This window comes from Diceros bicornis, chromosome 9, assembly GCF_020826845.1.
Source record: "Diceros bicornis minor isolate mBicDic1 chromosome 9, mDicBic1.mat.cur, whole genome shotgun sequence".
Taxonomy (NCBI): domain Eukaryota; kingdom Metazoa; phylum Chordata; class Mammalia; order Perissodactyla; family Rhinocerotidae; genus Diceros; species Diceros bicornis.
Genome location: NC_080748.1, coordinates 29,102,225 through 29,118,397, shown reverse-complemented (window position 1 = coordinate 29,118,397; position 16,173 = coordinate 29,102,225). Strand labels below are relative to the sequence as shown.

At 37.2% G+C, this 16,173-nt stretch overlaps 1 protein-coding gene across 2 annotated transcripts in view; it reads right to left on the bottom strand.

Moving 5' to 3' along the window:
• Positions 1-5,952: 5,952 nt before the first annotated feature.
• SUCLA2 (succinate-CoA ligase ADP-forming subunit beta) overlaps positions 5,953-16,173 on the bottom strand; it is a 45,138-nt gene continuing 34,917 nt past the window's right edge. For both annotated transcript variants that reach the window (XM_058548174.1, XM_058548175.1), the window contains exons 7-11: positions 13,400-13,561; positions 13,161-13,303; positions 11,103-11,223; positions 10,548-10,636; positions 5,953-6,733 (exon numbers count right to left, since the gene is read on the bottom strand). In XM_058548174.1, coding sequence (XP_058404157.1) covers positions 6,659-6,733; positions 10,548-10,636; positions 11,103-11,223; positions 13,161-13,303; positions 13,400-13,561 — 590 coding nt within the window. In that variant the 3' untranslated portion in view covers positions 5,953-6,658. The remainder of the gene's footprint in view (positions 6,734-10,547; positions 10,637-11,102; positions 11,224-13,160; positions 13,304-13,399; positions 13,562-16,173) is intronic.

The following is a 16,173-nucleotide window of genomic DNA, read 5'->3' as shown; positions in this document are numbered from 1 at the left end:
AAATGTCAATAATGCAAAACTGGGTTATGTAAAATGATGGCACATACATTCTCTTGTGTGTGCAGCCATTAAAAATGATGTAGGGGCCAGCCCGGTGGCGTAGCAGTTAAGCGCACATGCTCTGCTTTGGCGGCCCAGGGTTCGCAGGTTCGGATCCCAGGCACGCACCAATGCACCACTTGTCAAGCCACGCTGTGGCGGCGTCCCATATAAAGTAGAGGGAGATGGGCACGGATGTTAGCCCAGGGCCAATCTTCCTCAGAAAAAAAAAAAAAAAGAGGAGGATTGGCATTGGATGTTAGTTCAGGGCTAATCTTCCTCATTAAAATAAATAAATAAATAAATAATTTTTAAAAAATGATGTAGACCTACATTGAATGCCATGGAAAGAGGCCTACATGTTTACTGAAGAAAAGCATATTGTAGAACATTATATATAATTTGATCCTATTTATATAAAAGTATATTCATATATCTCTGCACATATGCTCATATGTAAAGACCAGAAGTATGTTTACCAAACTGCTAAACAGTAGTCATCTCTGGTGTTGCAGCTGATTTTTACTTGTCTTTGCACTTTCTGTATCGTTGGAGTTTTTTATTTGTTTTTACAATGAGTATGTATCATTTTCACTAAAACAAATGTCTCTTTTTCTAAAATGATGCCAGTTCCATCCAACACATATATCAAAAACAGAATAAAAAGATGCCTTTCTGCTTTTAGAACTGATCATAGGAATGATCATGAATTATTCAAGGTTTGTCTCCGGTTTCTATCAGATGAAATGTCCATCCCATCACCCTGGAACTGTCACCCTGAACTGCCTGACTGCAAGGTCTCAACTGGTGGTCAGTTAACTCCTACCAAAGACACCAACGATGTTAGTGTTCAATTAGCAACAGACAACCCAGACATGAAGCTCAGGCCGCCCCGGCCCTTTCAGTGCATCCCCCAACTTGCTAAATCGATTGATTTCTGTGTTAGCGCTGACAAGACTCTAGCGCACACAGCAGTCATGTGGCTTTTTTTTAATTAACAGCAATTGCTCCACAAATTTACAAAGCTGTAAGTACCATAATGTGACTAGAAACTATTCATTGCTGAGTCTCTCAACCCTAGATGTTTGCTTACATCCTACTTCCAATTTGTGTGTTTACATCTTCACAAATTGGATGTGATGGGGCTTTTCTCAGTCGTACCCAAAATGTGTTCTGTGGATGGATGTTGATCCACAGACAGTTCACAAACCTGCAACAGATAAGCAGATATTTAAGAGTAAGCATTGAGACACTTTTATAGCGACGTGAAGGAGTTTTATCCTGTTGAATCAAAAAAATAAAAGAATTGAAGCTTATATTTTATATGCTTTTTAAAAATTGCACTTTCTAGTAATTGCTTTTATTGTATTTTATAAAGAATCACTACATTACAAATTTTTTTTTTCTTTTTTTTGTGAGGAAGATCAGCCGTGAGCTAACACCCATGCCAATCCTCCTCTTTTTGCTGAGGAAGACTGGCCCTGGGCTAACATCCATGCCCATCTTCCTCCACTTTATATGGGACGCCGCCACAGCACGGCCTGACAAGCGGTGTGTCAGCACGCACCCGGGATCCGAACCTGGGCTGCCAGCAGCGGAGTGCGTGCACTTAACCGCTACGCCACGGGGCCCGCCCTGACATGACAAATTTTCAAATTTCTAATTTTTAAAAAATAGCCCTTCACCTCAGTTTCAGAGGAGTGGCTTATATAACTAATATATAGCAATGTTAGTGTATTAAGTTTCCAATTGTTGCCATAACAAATTACCACCAATTTAGCAGCTTAAAGCAACACAAATTTATCTCACAGTTCTGTAGGTCAGAGGTCTGGGTGGGTTTGTCTGGCTTCTCTGCTCAGTCTCACAAAACCAAAATCAAGGTATCAGCCAGTTATGCTTTCATCAGGAGGCTCTGGGAAGAATCTGCTTTCAAATTCATTCCAATTGTTGGCAAAATCCAGTTCCTTTCACCTGCAGGACAGAGACCCCCATTTCTTTGCTGGCTGTCAGCTGAGGGCTGCCCTCAGCTAAAGGCTTCTCTTTGGTCCTTGCACGAGGACTCCTACATCTCAGAAGCAGTAATGGTATACTGAATTCCTCTCATGCTTGGAATTTCTCAACTTCCCCTTCGCCCACATCTCTCTCGCCTCCAGCTGGAGAATGTTCTCTGCTTTTAAGGGCTCATGTGAGTAGACTGCGCCTTGCTATAGACTGTTCCTCCAAAACGCATATGTTGAAACCTAATGCCCAACGTGATGGTATTAGGAGGTGGGGCCTTTGGGATATGCTTAGATCTTGAGGGTGCAGCCCTCGTGAATGGGACTAGTGCTTTTATAAGAGACCCCACAGAGTTCCCTACTCCCTTCCACCATGTGAGGACACAGCGAGAAGGCATCCTCTATGAACCAGAAAGTGGGTTCTCACCAGACACTGAACCTGCCGGTGCCTTGATCTTAGACGTCCCAGCCTCCAGAACTGTGAGAAATAAACTTCTGTTGTTTATAAACCACCTAGTTTATGGTAATTTGTTACAGAAGCCTAAAAGGCCTAAAACAGGCCTACAGGGATAATCCAAGATAATCTTCTTATTTTAAGGTCCGCAGCCTTAATCACATCTGCAAAGTCCCTTTCCCGTGTAATGTAACACATGCAGATTCCAGGGGTGAGGGTGTGGGTGGACATCTGTGAAGGGGCCATTATTCTGCCCACAACAGATAGGGTAAGGTGAAGTCCAGGAGTCCCCACACATTTCCTTCTTCCTGTAGGAAACCTAAAGGCTCAAGCCAAAGGAATGAAGGCTGTAATGATGGAATGACAGATGGTGGAGGTGACGTGGAGGGCAAATCAACTCCCACAGAAAGCTGACTGATCCTGGTGAGGCCCTTCCAGTATCAGTGTTCCAGGATGGGTGCTTACTGAATAAAAGTTCGCTGCTGACTGCACCAGCAGTGAGAAAGTCAAGTGAAAGAAGGCAAGTGGGGGTGGCATGTATGGCAGGGCTCCCTCCCCATGAACCATGACAGGGAGGCCATATACAGGAAAACAGCAACATACACACAAGATTGAAAGAAATGAAAAATAGAAAGAAGCTGGTTACTTGTGAAGGAATAAAAAGTTGCCCATGGTCTTATCTCCTTGTGAGGCAAAGTCATGAATAACAAAGGCCCTTAAATTTCTTCAGAGGAAAAAGAAACGGACAGAGCTAGCTTTTTGAAAAGAAGAACCAAGACTGCCATAGCCTCAATTCCGAGAACATGCAGACAGGAGGTCATATCCTGGTGCTCAAGGACACGTGGCTTTACCAGCTCAAGTTTCTTCTGCACTATCACGGGCACTCCTTCATTGCCCAGGGTTCGCCTCCTCAGGATGTAACCTGGACACCAACTTCTAAATCATTATTATTTTATCCCTTCACTTTACCTTTTCATTTTAAATCAAACAAAAATTGATTTACCAACCTTTTACCTTCTCTCATTTTATATCACTAACCTCTAAATCTTGTTTCAGTTTTTTATCACCACACGATAAATTACATAAATCTGAAAATTGATTTCTCCACAGGACTTTTCTCACCCTTTTAGGTTTCAACAGGACCAAAGAGCATGATTCTAATTACAGCTCTGCACACCCGACCCATGGCCTACTAACATTTACTCCCATGATTTTAAAATTTCTTTAAATAGAATTCTTTGCCAGACAGAAACAACTCACCAAAATATTAACAGCTTCAACGTCCCGCTGGGGTTGAGAGTATTGGCTTCTCTTTTTTGGTTTATGCTTGTTTTCTCCCTTAACTAGTGTGGATTTTTAAAATCCTATCTGCTACAAAGTACCAGTATGTATCAGGCCTACTGACCTAGGCTCTGCAAAGTTGGTATAACAGTCAAAATTGGTTATATTCTACATAGAAACTAGAGTAGTTTATATGCATTTACCCAAGTGTAACTTAGAGAATTCAAATGCCAAAGCAGGCTTTTTTCACACGAAGCAGATAGGGCTGTAGGGAAGGAAGTATCAAGCCTGTATAGAGTATCCGTGGGTATATGTGTGCTTGGGGGATGAGGTAGGAGGATGTATAAGTAGCTACCAGCCAGTTGTTTCAACTGTCCATCTGCACAAAACTCTGACTTCCTCCCCCACCATTACTCTATAATCATTCTTACCAAAATTAGTTACATCCTGTTTCAATTACACTGGATACTTTTCGGTCCTCATGTTACTTCTCAGCTGTAATTGATACTGTTGATCACTCTATCCTCCAAATATTCTTACCTTGCCTTGCTAATACTATGTTCTTGTGGTTTTTCCCAGTCCATCACTTAAGCAGGGTTTGAACATCAACAGCCAAGGCACTCTCCCTCTCAGACTCCCACGCATCAGAAATCTTCCAAGCTCCTAGATTCTCGCTGCCACCTCAGTCCTAGCAGTTACTAACCTCTGAGTTAACTCAGCATCAGCTGTTTGCTCTTTCAGCTTCCCAGCACGAGCTGTGATGGTTTTAAAATACGTCAACAAACTCTTCGATACTTCTCCCTTCAAGAACGCAGCTGAATTCCTCTGTTCTTGTGGGCTGTACTTAGTGACTCACTTCTAATAAAGAGGACGGCAGAAGTGACAATGAGATGAGAACACAAATATCCGAGATTAGAATACAGAAGACATTGTGGCTTCCTCCTCGTTCCCTTGGATCACTTGCTCTGGGGGAAGCCAGCCGCCACATCACAAGGACACTCTAGTAGCCTGTAGATAGGCTCACAGGGGGAGAAACTGAGCCCTTTGGCCAGCAGCCATGTGAGTGAGCCATGTTAGAAGTAGGTCCTCCAGCCCCAGTCAAACCTTCAAATGACTGTAGCACCAGAACCAACATCCACCTAAATTGCTTCCAAATTTCTGACACACAGAAACTATGAGGTGATAAATGTTGTTTGAAATCACTAAGTTTTATGCAAGATTAGATAACTAAAACACTAGTATTAGCAATAGCCTATATTATGTTCTCTCCAAAATACCAATTGTTTTTAATTCCTGACTAGACTCGAACTATCTACAAATGCCAATCTTTTCTGAGCTAATTATTGGCTGGCATTCTTTGCAATGAATTTTTTTAAATTAAAAGCTAAAGGCTTTTAAATGGTTTAATGGCTCTGATTTAGTCTTTTAATGTATAGGCAGGAAAGACAGATTGATTGATAGATAGATAATGATAAATGTATAGTTGGTTTGAATATATATTTTTATATGTTCCCTGTACATCATTTCTCTCCCCCTCTCTCCGTCTCTGTCTCCCTCTCCCTCTCCCCACTAAATAATTCTAGTGAGGATGAGACAGGAGCTAAAGAAACTGAGGTACACTGAAACTTAGACACTTGCCCAAACTCATACAGCTAGTAAGTAGTGGAGCTAAGATTCAAACCAGATAGTCTACTTTCAAATTCTGTGTTCATAATCACTATGCTATGCTGCCTCTCAGAGTATATATATCTGCTCATACTTAAAGAACATCAAAATAGGTAGAAATTCTCAAATTCACCAATATGGGTATGTAGTCTACTGGTTGGCTGATATTTTCTTCCATGGTATTTACACTGTTAATATCACATGATATTAACACCATTAATAGTTAAATATCAACTGTTCTATGCAGTGAACAAAAGATCAATATATACATACATATATACACACACATAAATATAGGGACACAAAGGATGACATGGTTTCTTTAGAGAAGGCACCAGATAGCACACACATAAACTGAATTCAAGTGAAATATCTATAGGTAGCTTTACAATATGTAATGTCATACCCCAGTACATGATCTACCAATTAGTTCCTTAGCGGTATTTAGTGCAATGATGAACACATCATCTTCTACTGTGTTTACTTAAAAAAGAAAAAAAAAAACATTAATCCAAATCACATAGGGAGATTTTTATTAACTTAAATTGGCATTGTTAATTTTGCCTGCCAAGTCCTTAGTAAATATACCTTTATTTGATACAAACCTACAGTTTCTTCTCAATACCACAGGATCATGAAGACTTGCAGTTAACAGTGTTTTGTAATAATTACAACAATGTTCAAATAATTAACAAGTTACTTCACTGAAATATTTAAAACAATATTCTGGGGAGTGTTTGAAAGTTCTGTTTATAAATAGTGACTGATATATTTAGTTAGGTATTTGGTATTGAAGATGAACACTTCTTATAAAACATTGTTTTAATACCTTGCTCTACTAATGTGGCTAGTTATTAGATATATTTCTAACACTAAAGAATAAAGCTTTATATTCATATTTATTTTATTTCATAAGACTCATCAAGGAATAATGTTGTATCTACAATAATAAACTGGCATAATGCAAGTGACATTCTGTAGAAGTGAAAAAGAAGGCTGCAACAAGAGAAACTAGGTAACTGCATTATACATTCTTTATACAAACAGCCCATTCTGAACAGTAGAATTAAACACAGACCAAATGCTTTTAAAAGTTTTTCTGCCTAGATGGTAATTACAATTCCACACACTGAAGAGAAAAGGAACAATAATAATACAGAACACAGTATTTTTAACGATTATAGCACATTTAACACCTTCAGCCATCCACTGGGTTCTCAGATCAGATTGGCAACTGAAATTTCACATCCACTTGGGCTTGCTTGGCTAAGGTCACTATCTCAGAGAGCTTTACAACCTGAAAGGAAAAAACAAAGCATCTTTGTCTCTATTTTCACAAAAACATAAAATCAGAACTATTGGTCAATGTGAAATTAATGCACATTCAATTTTTTTCATTCAAAACATTAGGGCTATTCTGACATTATTATAAATCACTCCACACTCTTAAAAGCTTTTGCCACTCTCAAAGGATAGTCAAATCTGACACTCTTCATAACCCACACTTCAAATGAATATCTTCTGATTTTATATATATAATATATAAGAATGATATATGTATATACCTCTTTTTTATTGCCTAAATTTTATCTACCTTAAAGACAGAAACAATGAATATCTTAGTTGGATGCTACACAACGCAAAGCACATGTAAATAAAAGTTTGTTTAAAAAAAAGTATACAATCTTAACTTACAATAGTTTGGGTCTAGGAGATAGTATTTCATTTTCTATCAGTAAATTAACAATTATCAATCCGAATTCCAATGTTCTCTCTATAATCTGTCTGAGAATATTCAGCTGGTACCACACAAAATATCATACAAATTAAACATGTCCAAAACCAAAAACAAATTCAGCTTCTCTCCTCCCCAGTAGAATAGTTAAGAGAAGGTTTTAAAGTTTTAGGCAGCTTGGGTTCAAATCCCACTCTGATGCTTATGACATGTGATCTTGAACAAGTTAATTTATTTACTCTGCTTCTTCATCTATAAAAATGGAGATTATATCACCAAACTTGTATAAGATGAAATAATACTTAAAGAAAAAAGCTTAGCACTGCATATACAATAAATGCTTAATAAATGGGAGCAGTTCCTAATATCATCATCATCACATTATTAATATTGTCATGACTTCTATCATCTCCTAGTCAGTAGAAAAACACTGCAGTCACAACATGAACCAACTGTTCATTTTCATCTTCATGGTCCATTTGATCAAGGTCACACTGATTCTTCTCCTTTCTTTCCATGTCCACAAAGCTGTTCTTAATTCACGCTCTCATCGCAAACACGCATATTTTCAGAGACGAGTTACAACCTATCCATTACTTTCATCTCACCTCACATCTAATTATTGCACTAGCCAGATTCCTACTATTCCTCACTCTCTTCCTTCAACAATTTATTCCATATCTCAAAGTCAGAACAGGCTTTCTGAAACACTTTCTCTCTACCATTCCCTTGCTCAAAATCTTAATTCAAACTCAGGACTGAATGTAAGTTCTTCTGTCCCTAAACTACAGTTGAATTTTATTTACTAGTAGGTACCTTCCCAAAGTATGTCCCAAAGAAGGACATAAGTCTTCTATAATTGTTAAGAAACGATATCGCATTAACTCAGCAAATCTCAAGAGCCTACTACTGATTAAACCAAACAATATTTCACAAAATGTCTATAAACTTAGGTGGGAAAGAATCAAACTTCTCATTGAAAAACATCTCTATGTCTACTATGAACTGTGCTCCAAGATATACTATTAAGTAAAAGAATCAAGGTAAAATACACACTACCATCATATAAAATGGGAAAGTGGAGAGATATATGCATATATACACACACACACATATACATATATATATATATACACATTATTTTCTTGTGTTTTAAAAAAAGTAGAAGGATGAACCAAGAACTTCTTAAAATAAAGAAACTGGTTACATATGGGGAAGGAAGAAACGGGAATAGGTATAAAAGCTAGATTCTCTGAATATACCTTGTTTTATAGTTTTGACTTTGGAACCATGTAAATATTTATATAATATGAAACAACAATAGTTTTAAAAAAACGCAATTCCTTAAAAAATAAATGAAACTGTATATCTAGCTCAGATAAAACACACAGATACCTATTTCACATGAATTTTAAAATCTAATCAGTTGTGGAAAATACTCCAAAGGACAGAAAGAGCTGCACATACAACTCTTAAACTGCTTTCAGTAATCATACTGTTAGTATTATCATTGTAAAACTGTCATTTCTGTACTAAGGGAAAAGGCAAATGAATATTTATGCTAGTATGGCATGGGAGAAAGGAGAAACACATATCAGATAAGAAAAAACCTGTACTCCTGGATTTGCATTGGAAATATCAGTACATACTTATGTTTTTATCTCTAAAAAAATACATATTTTCCTAGATTTGCCACTTAAAAAGCCTAGAAACAATGAACAACCCAGTAGCCATAAGTACCCTTAGAGTCCAAATTGCGGTCTCTAAATAACATTTGGCTGATTCCAGGTCTGGAGCAAGAAATGTAAAGATGAGCCTGAAACATCTCACCATACCAGAGAGCACATCACAGGGCATGTGAGAAGGACTCAGCAGTCAACTTGAAGAGGTTCCCACTGACCAAAGCTGGGACAATTTGAGCATCAACAAAAATAACTGAAATGGATTGAACCACATCAAATATGTTTAAATCCATGAGTTCAAAATAGTATTTGTATGCGTGCACATACACACACCTAAAGGAAATGAGCCCTGAGTCACCTTTGCAGGACAAAATGGAACAAACTTATTATTTTGAAAACTGATCAATAAAAGCAAAGAATCAAGTAATTATCCTGCTTTTCCTATGCACAATGTACTTCATGATAACACATAGTTGATACAAGAAAGTTCCACTTTTTATAAGTATTCTATCCAATAAATAAAAGAATGACATAATTAGAATATCACTACTTTGCATAAACAAAATATTGGATCTAAGCTATGATTGTCAGTGACTACTAATATCACAAAAAGAGAAATAATCTGACATTAATTATATCCTGGAATTATACAACACCAACTATAAAATATTCTTGCTCCCTACTCCCCAAAATCAAATCCAAATCTGATCAAGCCTACAGACTGAACTACCAGTTTACAGGAAATACAGGGGAGAGAGGAACATGTTAAATGAACCCCGGATACAATCATTAAAATCTAGACTATGGGAAACACCATAAGACCACCAATCTGGTTTTTTAAATAAATAAATTTCTGAAAAGAAAAAGAAAAAGCAAGGAAGAATCTATAGATTAAGAGAAACTTAATGACATATTAACCAACTGCAATGCAGAGGCTTATTTGCATCCAAATTCTAACAAAGAACCTAGACAAAAAATATTTGAGAGGATCAGGGAAATTTCAATGCTGACTAGATTCTTTTTTCATAAGATATAAACATAATACCACCATCCCACCTGAAACAAATAACAATAATTCCTTTATATCATTATCAATATCTTTATCTTTTATAGACACATGATGATATGTATGAAATGATATACAGGTATACCTAGGAGACAGTGCGAGTTCGGTTCCACATCACTGCAATAAAGCCAGTCACATGAATTTTTTGGTTTCCCAGTGCATATAAAAGTTATGTTTACACTATACTCTAGTCTATTAAGTGTGTAACAGCATTATGTCTAAAAAAAAGAATGTACATACCTTAATTAAAAAATACTGTATTGCTAAAAAATGCTAACTATCATCTGAGCTGTCAGCAAGTAGTAATCTTTCTGCTGGTGGAAGATCTTGTAAAAAATGCAGTATCTGTGTAGCGCAATAAAGTGAAGCACAGGAAAACAACGTATGCCTGTAATGTCTGAGGTTTGTTTCAAAATAATCGCAGGCTTAGAAGGAAGTAGGTAAGAATACAGATGAGACAGATAGGGCATGAGTTGATAATAGGAGTAATGAACCCCTTCAATACTGCTAGTATTTAGCTGAAACACTAATTATTAGCGATATTAGCTGGTTCATTTTAGAATCTAAGTGTTTATAAATCCTTTATACAATTTGCAAATTTGTCCTTAGATCAACACAGACTGTTTACCATTTTAGCAGCTTCATCCAAGTCATCACAAGCAAGGATTTTAAGTCCACTGTCCGTTATCAGTGCCTTAGCATCATCAACTCGTGTACCTGGAAATAATTTATGCAAATATAAAGATGTTTTAAATACCTACACAAAATCATTTAAAATATTTGTCACAATACGCTACAAGCATGAAATTTCAGCATTGGAGTACTGCCATCATTTAATATAAATGCTTCTAAACCAAAGAAAATACTGTAAAAGCCTGGAATTACCTCATGAATACTCTGCCTTATCATATCAATGGTAACTGAGGCAAGTCAGAATTCAAGACAAAGCACAACAAAAAAATAATGTATCAAATTATACCAAGCAAAACTATGAACAATTTTGCCCTAATGTTAGAAAATTTTTTAAACCCATGTTTTTTAAATTTCCTATTATATAATACTGTCATTTAAAAGATACAGCTATTTGAAAATTATATTTTAAATGAACTGAACTCCTTGGAATTACGAACTTTTAAACAATTTAGAGTTTACGGAACAATTACAAGATATCTTTTACACTCACCTTGTAACCGTACCACAATAGGTATTTTAATTTCCAAATCCTTTACTGCCATGACTATACCCTGTGCAATAACATCACACCGCATGATTCCTCCAAAAATGTTGACCAGAATAGCCTGTACCTGTGAATTAAACGTTTTTGGTAGATTAAAATTTTAAAAGAATGAGTAATTAGTCCTTCCTCCCCAAGAAAATACTAGTATCTATGCCTTATGATAAAAATTAATTCCATGGAAACATTTTCAGACCAAACCACCCTACCCTCTGTAGCTCTCATCACTGAAGTTTGTGCAGTCCACCACCCACCAGAACTTATTTTCCCCTCCCTGAGTAATTTCAACACTTGGCTCATATTGTCTTCTCTCCTATCCCATATGAGTAAGACCTCCTGATTCCATTTACTTGTTTCCTCTTAAACATAGCCATTCACCAACATGACTTATTCTAGATCAGGTTTATAACATGACAATGTCACATGCAAGATCTCCAATTTAGTGTTCATTAACTATCATCTTTTCTTCATTTATCATCTTCAACTCAACCAACTTTTCACACAAACCAGGCCCTAGATATACCTACTCCTGGCTAGGCTTCACATCCAAACCTCTGGGCCTGTCTGGGTTACCATTCTTACATCATCACACTGATAGTCTGAATCACTGTTTTTCTATCCTTTACAAAAAAATCTATTTTATTTTTAAAAAAGAGGCTTAGTTTGTTTAGCTACACAAAAAAATCTATTTTATTTTTAAAAAAGAGGCTTAGTTTGTTTAGCTACACTAGAGCTTCTCAACCAGTGAGATTATAGACTGCAAACTACAAATGGTTTGCAGACACACCAAGATACTGTTCCCCTCAATAAAGCAGCTAGGAAGGTTCTGGAACAGCTGGTGCCTCTGGGCCAGTGGCCTCTGACTACAAGCAACCTTCTCCATCTACCTCCTATGCTCCCTTCAAGAAATGAAGGTCTAGAATTTATAATAAACTAGAATTCATAGTGGACCTTAGCACCCTCTTATCTCCCTCCCTCTCACCTCATTCTAGATAGCTTCAATATGCACCACAAGACATCATTTAACACTCGAGCCTCAAAGTTACTGGATCTCTACCATGTCACTTTTACCTTCAGTCCACTTCAACTGATTACTACCAAGGACAAATCCTTGACTTGACCAGAATGAATGTTTCTAGAATATTAAATGTGTAAATCTCTCTCAGCTCGACCTCCTCTCCTTTTACCTTTAACACCTTTCATCTCTAACTCCATTAAACCCAATCTTTTCCTCTTAAAAGCCTCTAGTTCCTCAACCTTGTTCTAATCTCCCAGTCTATGAGCTCTCAAGAGATCTGACTTTCTTCACTATAGAGCCTGGAACCTACAGCTGAGCAATTCACTGATACTGTCACCTGCATGCTAATTCTCTCATACCCATTCCTCTCTCATACCCAGTCTACCTCTGCCATTCGATTCAAATAATGCATTCTTGGGTGATTCCAGCCAATTAGTTTATCCATTCCAACTTCAAGGAAAAGTAAAAAACAAGACAAAAACCAGAAACACTAGCATAACGTAAAGAGCAGTAAAATGATTCTTCATCAGCAATTCTTTCCTTAGCAGTCTGCCTCAAATCTTTCACTCTCGTCATAAGCCTCCCCTCCCACTTCAAGCCCTCTAATTTCAGCATATGATCTTCCTTTCTCTAACGACACCTCAAGGAAGTAGTAACTTCTCCAAAGCTAACTCTATCACCCAATTACTGTATTGTATCTCCTCCAGGTCTTCACTCCTTTAGCTATACTCACTCTCTACCTTCAAATCTCTTCTCTCCTTCCACCTAGAAATAGCTCATCTTCTTGGTCTTCTAAACAAACAAGCAAGCAAACATACACTGCACAGCTCACCTCAACCCTTCCTCCATTCAACTGCTAGCCCTATATCCTTTTGTGCCTTCATTAAAAAAACCCTGAAAGAGTAATCTCTCCTGGATGTCTCTACTCCCTCAATTCCCAATCATAACTCAATTTATTTCAAATTCTAAAACACAAGCCCTGTCCTTACCTTTTTATCTGAAGTGATAAGCTTAAATGCTTCTGTTACTTGATGGACTGTGGCACCACCACCAACATCAAGAAAGTTGGCTGGAGTTCCTCCATGAAGTTTTATTATATCCATTGTGGCCATAGCCAAACCAGCACCGTTTACTATCAAGAGAGGAAAATGATTTGTATAAGCAACAAACACAAAGAAAATAAATTAAGCTTAGCCAACCCAACTCTTAACATAAAAACACATGGTACCTAGACAGCCTATATTTCCATCTAGGCCAATATAGTTGAGATCTGCTTTAGCTGCATCTTTGTCCCTTTCATCTTCCTGGGTCCAGTCCTGTAAGTCAAAGATTTTCTTCTGGCGATAAGCTGAATTAGAATCAAAATTGATCTTTGCATCCATGCACAGTACTTTGAAGGAAAAAAAGAAAGTGATCTTAATTTCAAGACAGACACAATAAAATATTCAATAACCAAATGTTCTTTAGTTTAGGGGAAAAATATTGTGTTACTTATTGAAAGTATTTCAATTTATGTTCGCAATGAATTCAAACTGTTTATTGAAAAAGAATATTTGGGAATTAAAACTGCCCCAGCAAAGGTACTGGTTCTACATCTATCCTAAGCAATAGTAAAGAGAAAAAGCAATCAAAAGAAACCAAACCCAAGATGACCCAGATCTGGAATTACCAGAGGACTGTGAAACAGCTATTTTATTTTATTTTATTTATTTTTTGTGTGTGTGAGGAGATCAGCCCTGTGCTAACATCTGCCAATCCTCCTCTTTTTTTTTTTTGCTGAGGAAGACTGGCCCTGGGCTAACATCCATGCCCATCTTCCTCTACTTTATATGGGACGCCGCCACAGCATGGCTTGCCAAGTAGCATATCGGTGTGCGCTCAGGATCCAAACCGGCGAACCTCGGGCCGCTGCAACGGAGCACACACACTTAACCGCTTGTGCCACCAGGCCGGCCCCCTGAAACAGCTATTTTAAATATGTTTAAGGATTTAAAGGAAAATATGGCCTTAATAAAGAACCAGATAGGTCACCTCAGCAGAAAATACAACTATAAAGAAGAACCAAATGGAAAATCTACAACTAAAAAGTACAATATCTGAAACGAAAAATTCACCAGATGGGCTTAATTGTATATTGAAGATGGGTCAGTAAACCTAAAGACAAATAATAGCAGTGATCCAATCTGGAAAAAAACAAAAACTGTACCTCAGTGACCTGCTGGACAATATCATGTCACCTCATATACGTGATACTGGAAGGAGAAAGGGAGAATAACGAAGTAGGAAAAAATATTTGAAGTGACAAAAAAAAATTTATCAAGCCAGATTTCTATATCCAGTGAAAATATACTTCTAAACGGAATAGAAAATAAAGATATTTTCAGACAAATGGAAGCAAAATTCATCACTAGCAGACCTACACCAAGAAGAAATACTAAAGGAAGTTCTTCAGGCTCAAGGAACATAACACACGGAAACTTGGATCTACAGCAGTGGTTCTCAACCAGGGTCAGTCTATCCCACAGGGCATATTTGGCAACATCTGGAGGCATTCTTAGCTGTCACAACTGGAGGTTGCTACTGGCATCTGAGTGCTATTGGGTAAACACTCTGTTAAACATCCTACAATGCACAGGACAGCCTCCTCAAAACAAAAATGATCTGGTCCCAAAATGTCAATAGTGCCAAGGTTAAGAAACTTTGATGCACAGAAAGGGAAAGAACATTAGAAATATATGAGTAAGTGAATAAATATATTGAGGATAATGAGAGCCAGGTTTCTAAACGTTGGCTAAAAGAACTAAAAATACAGAAAGGGGTAGAACTAAAATGAATTCTGTGGTACTGGAGTGGAATTAGAGGCATCAGTATAAATTCAGAGATTTTTAAAAACAGAGATAGATACAGATATAAAGATGTGTATTTTATGTATGTGTATTCTTTCTCTCTCTCTCTTTTTTCTAGGCTCTCCTTGCTGAAAAGGCTTAGATGCAATGACACATCAATAGCAACAAGCATAGGTAGCATGCACATCTTGGTTACAAAAGACCATTTTCCACAAAAGGAACCAGGGTCCCTCAGAGAAAAAGCTGATTCCAGAACTGCGAGAAAGAAAAGATAATTCTGGAACATTCTGTTGCACAAAAATTAAAGAAATGCTCAAAGAACACTTCTCTGACACATTAAAAGGGACATATGAAAAGACAAAGGGAGAACTTATGGTCACTGGAAACCTATATACAAATGGTCACAGCAGCTTTATTAGTAACAACAAAATACTGGAAACAACCCAATGTCCTTCAAAGGATGAATGGTTGAATGAATTCTGGTACATCCAGACAACGGAATACTATTCAGCAACAAAAATGAATGAACCATTGGTACACACAATAACCTGGATGGAGCTCACAAGCATTATGCCTAGTAAAAGTCTATATGATTCCATTTATATACATCTTCAAAATCACAGAATGATAGAGAACAGACCATTGGTTTCCAGAGCAAAGGGACAGGGTAGGGGAGAACAGTGTGGAGGATGTGAATACAGAGAAGTACACGAGAGAGTTCTTTTGTGGTGATGGAACACTTCTGTATCCTGATTGTGGTGGTGGTTACACAAATCTATATATGGGATAAACTTATACATACACATACATACACATGAATGCACAAATGATTGCAGGTTTTTTTGAAAAATGGTGAAAACTGAATAAGGTATTTAGTCTGATTAACAGTAATATACCAATTTCAGTTAACTGCTTGGATATATACAGCTATATAAGATGTCACCACTGGGTGAAGCTGGGTGAAGGGGAAATGAGACTCTTTGCATGATTTTTACAACTTCCTATGCTCTATATTTATTTCAAGACTAAAAGTTTAAAAAAAAAAAAAGAGGCCACAGGAGTCAGTTTGAAGGGGCCTCTACTGGCCAAATGTGGGACAATCTGAGCAACAAAATGATGATAAAAATGGGTTATAACTCACTGAATAAAATAAGAA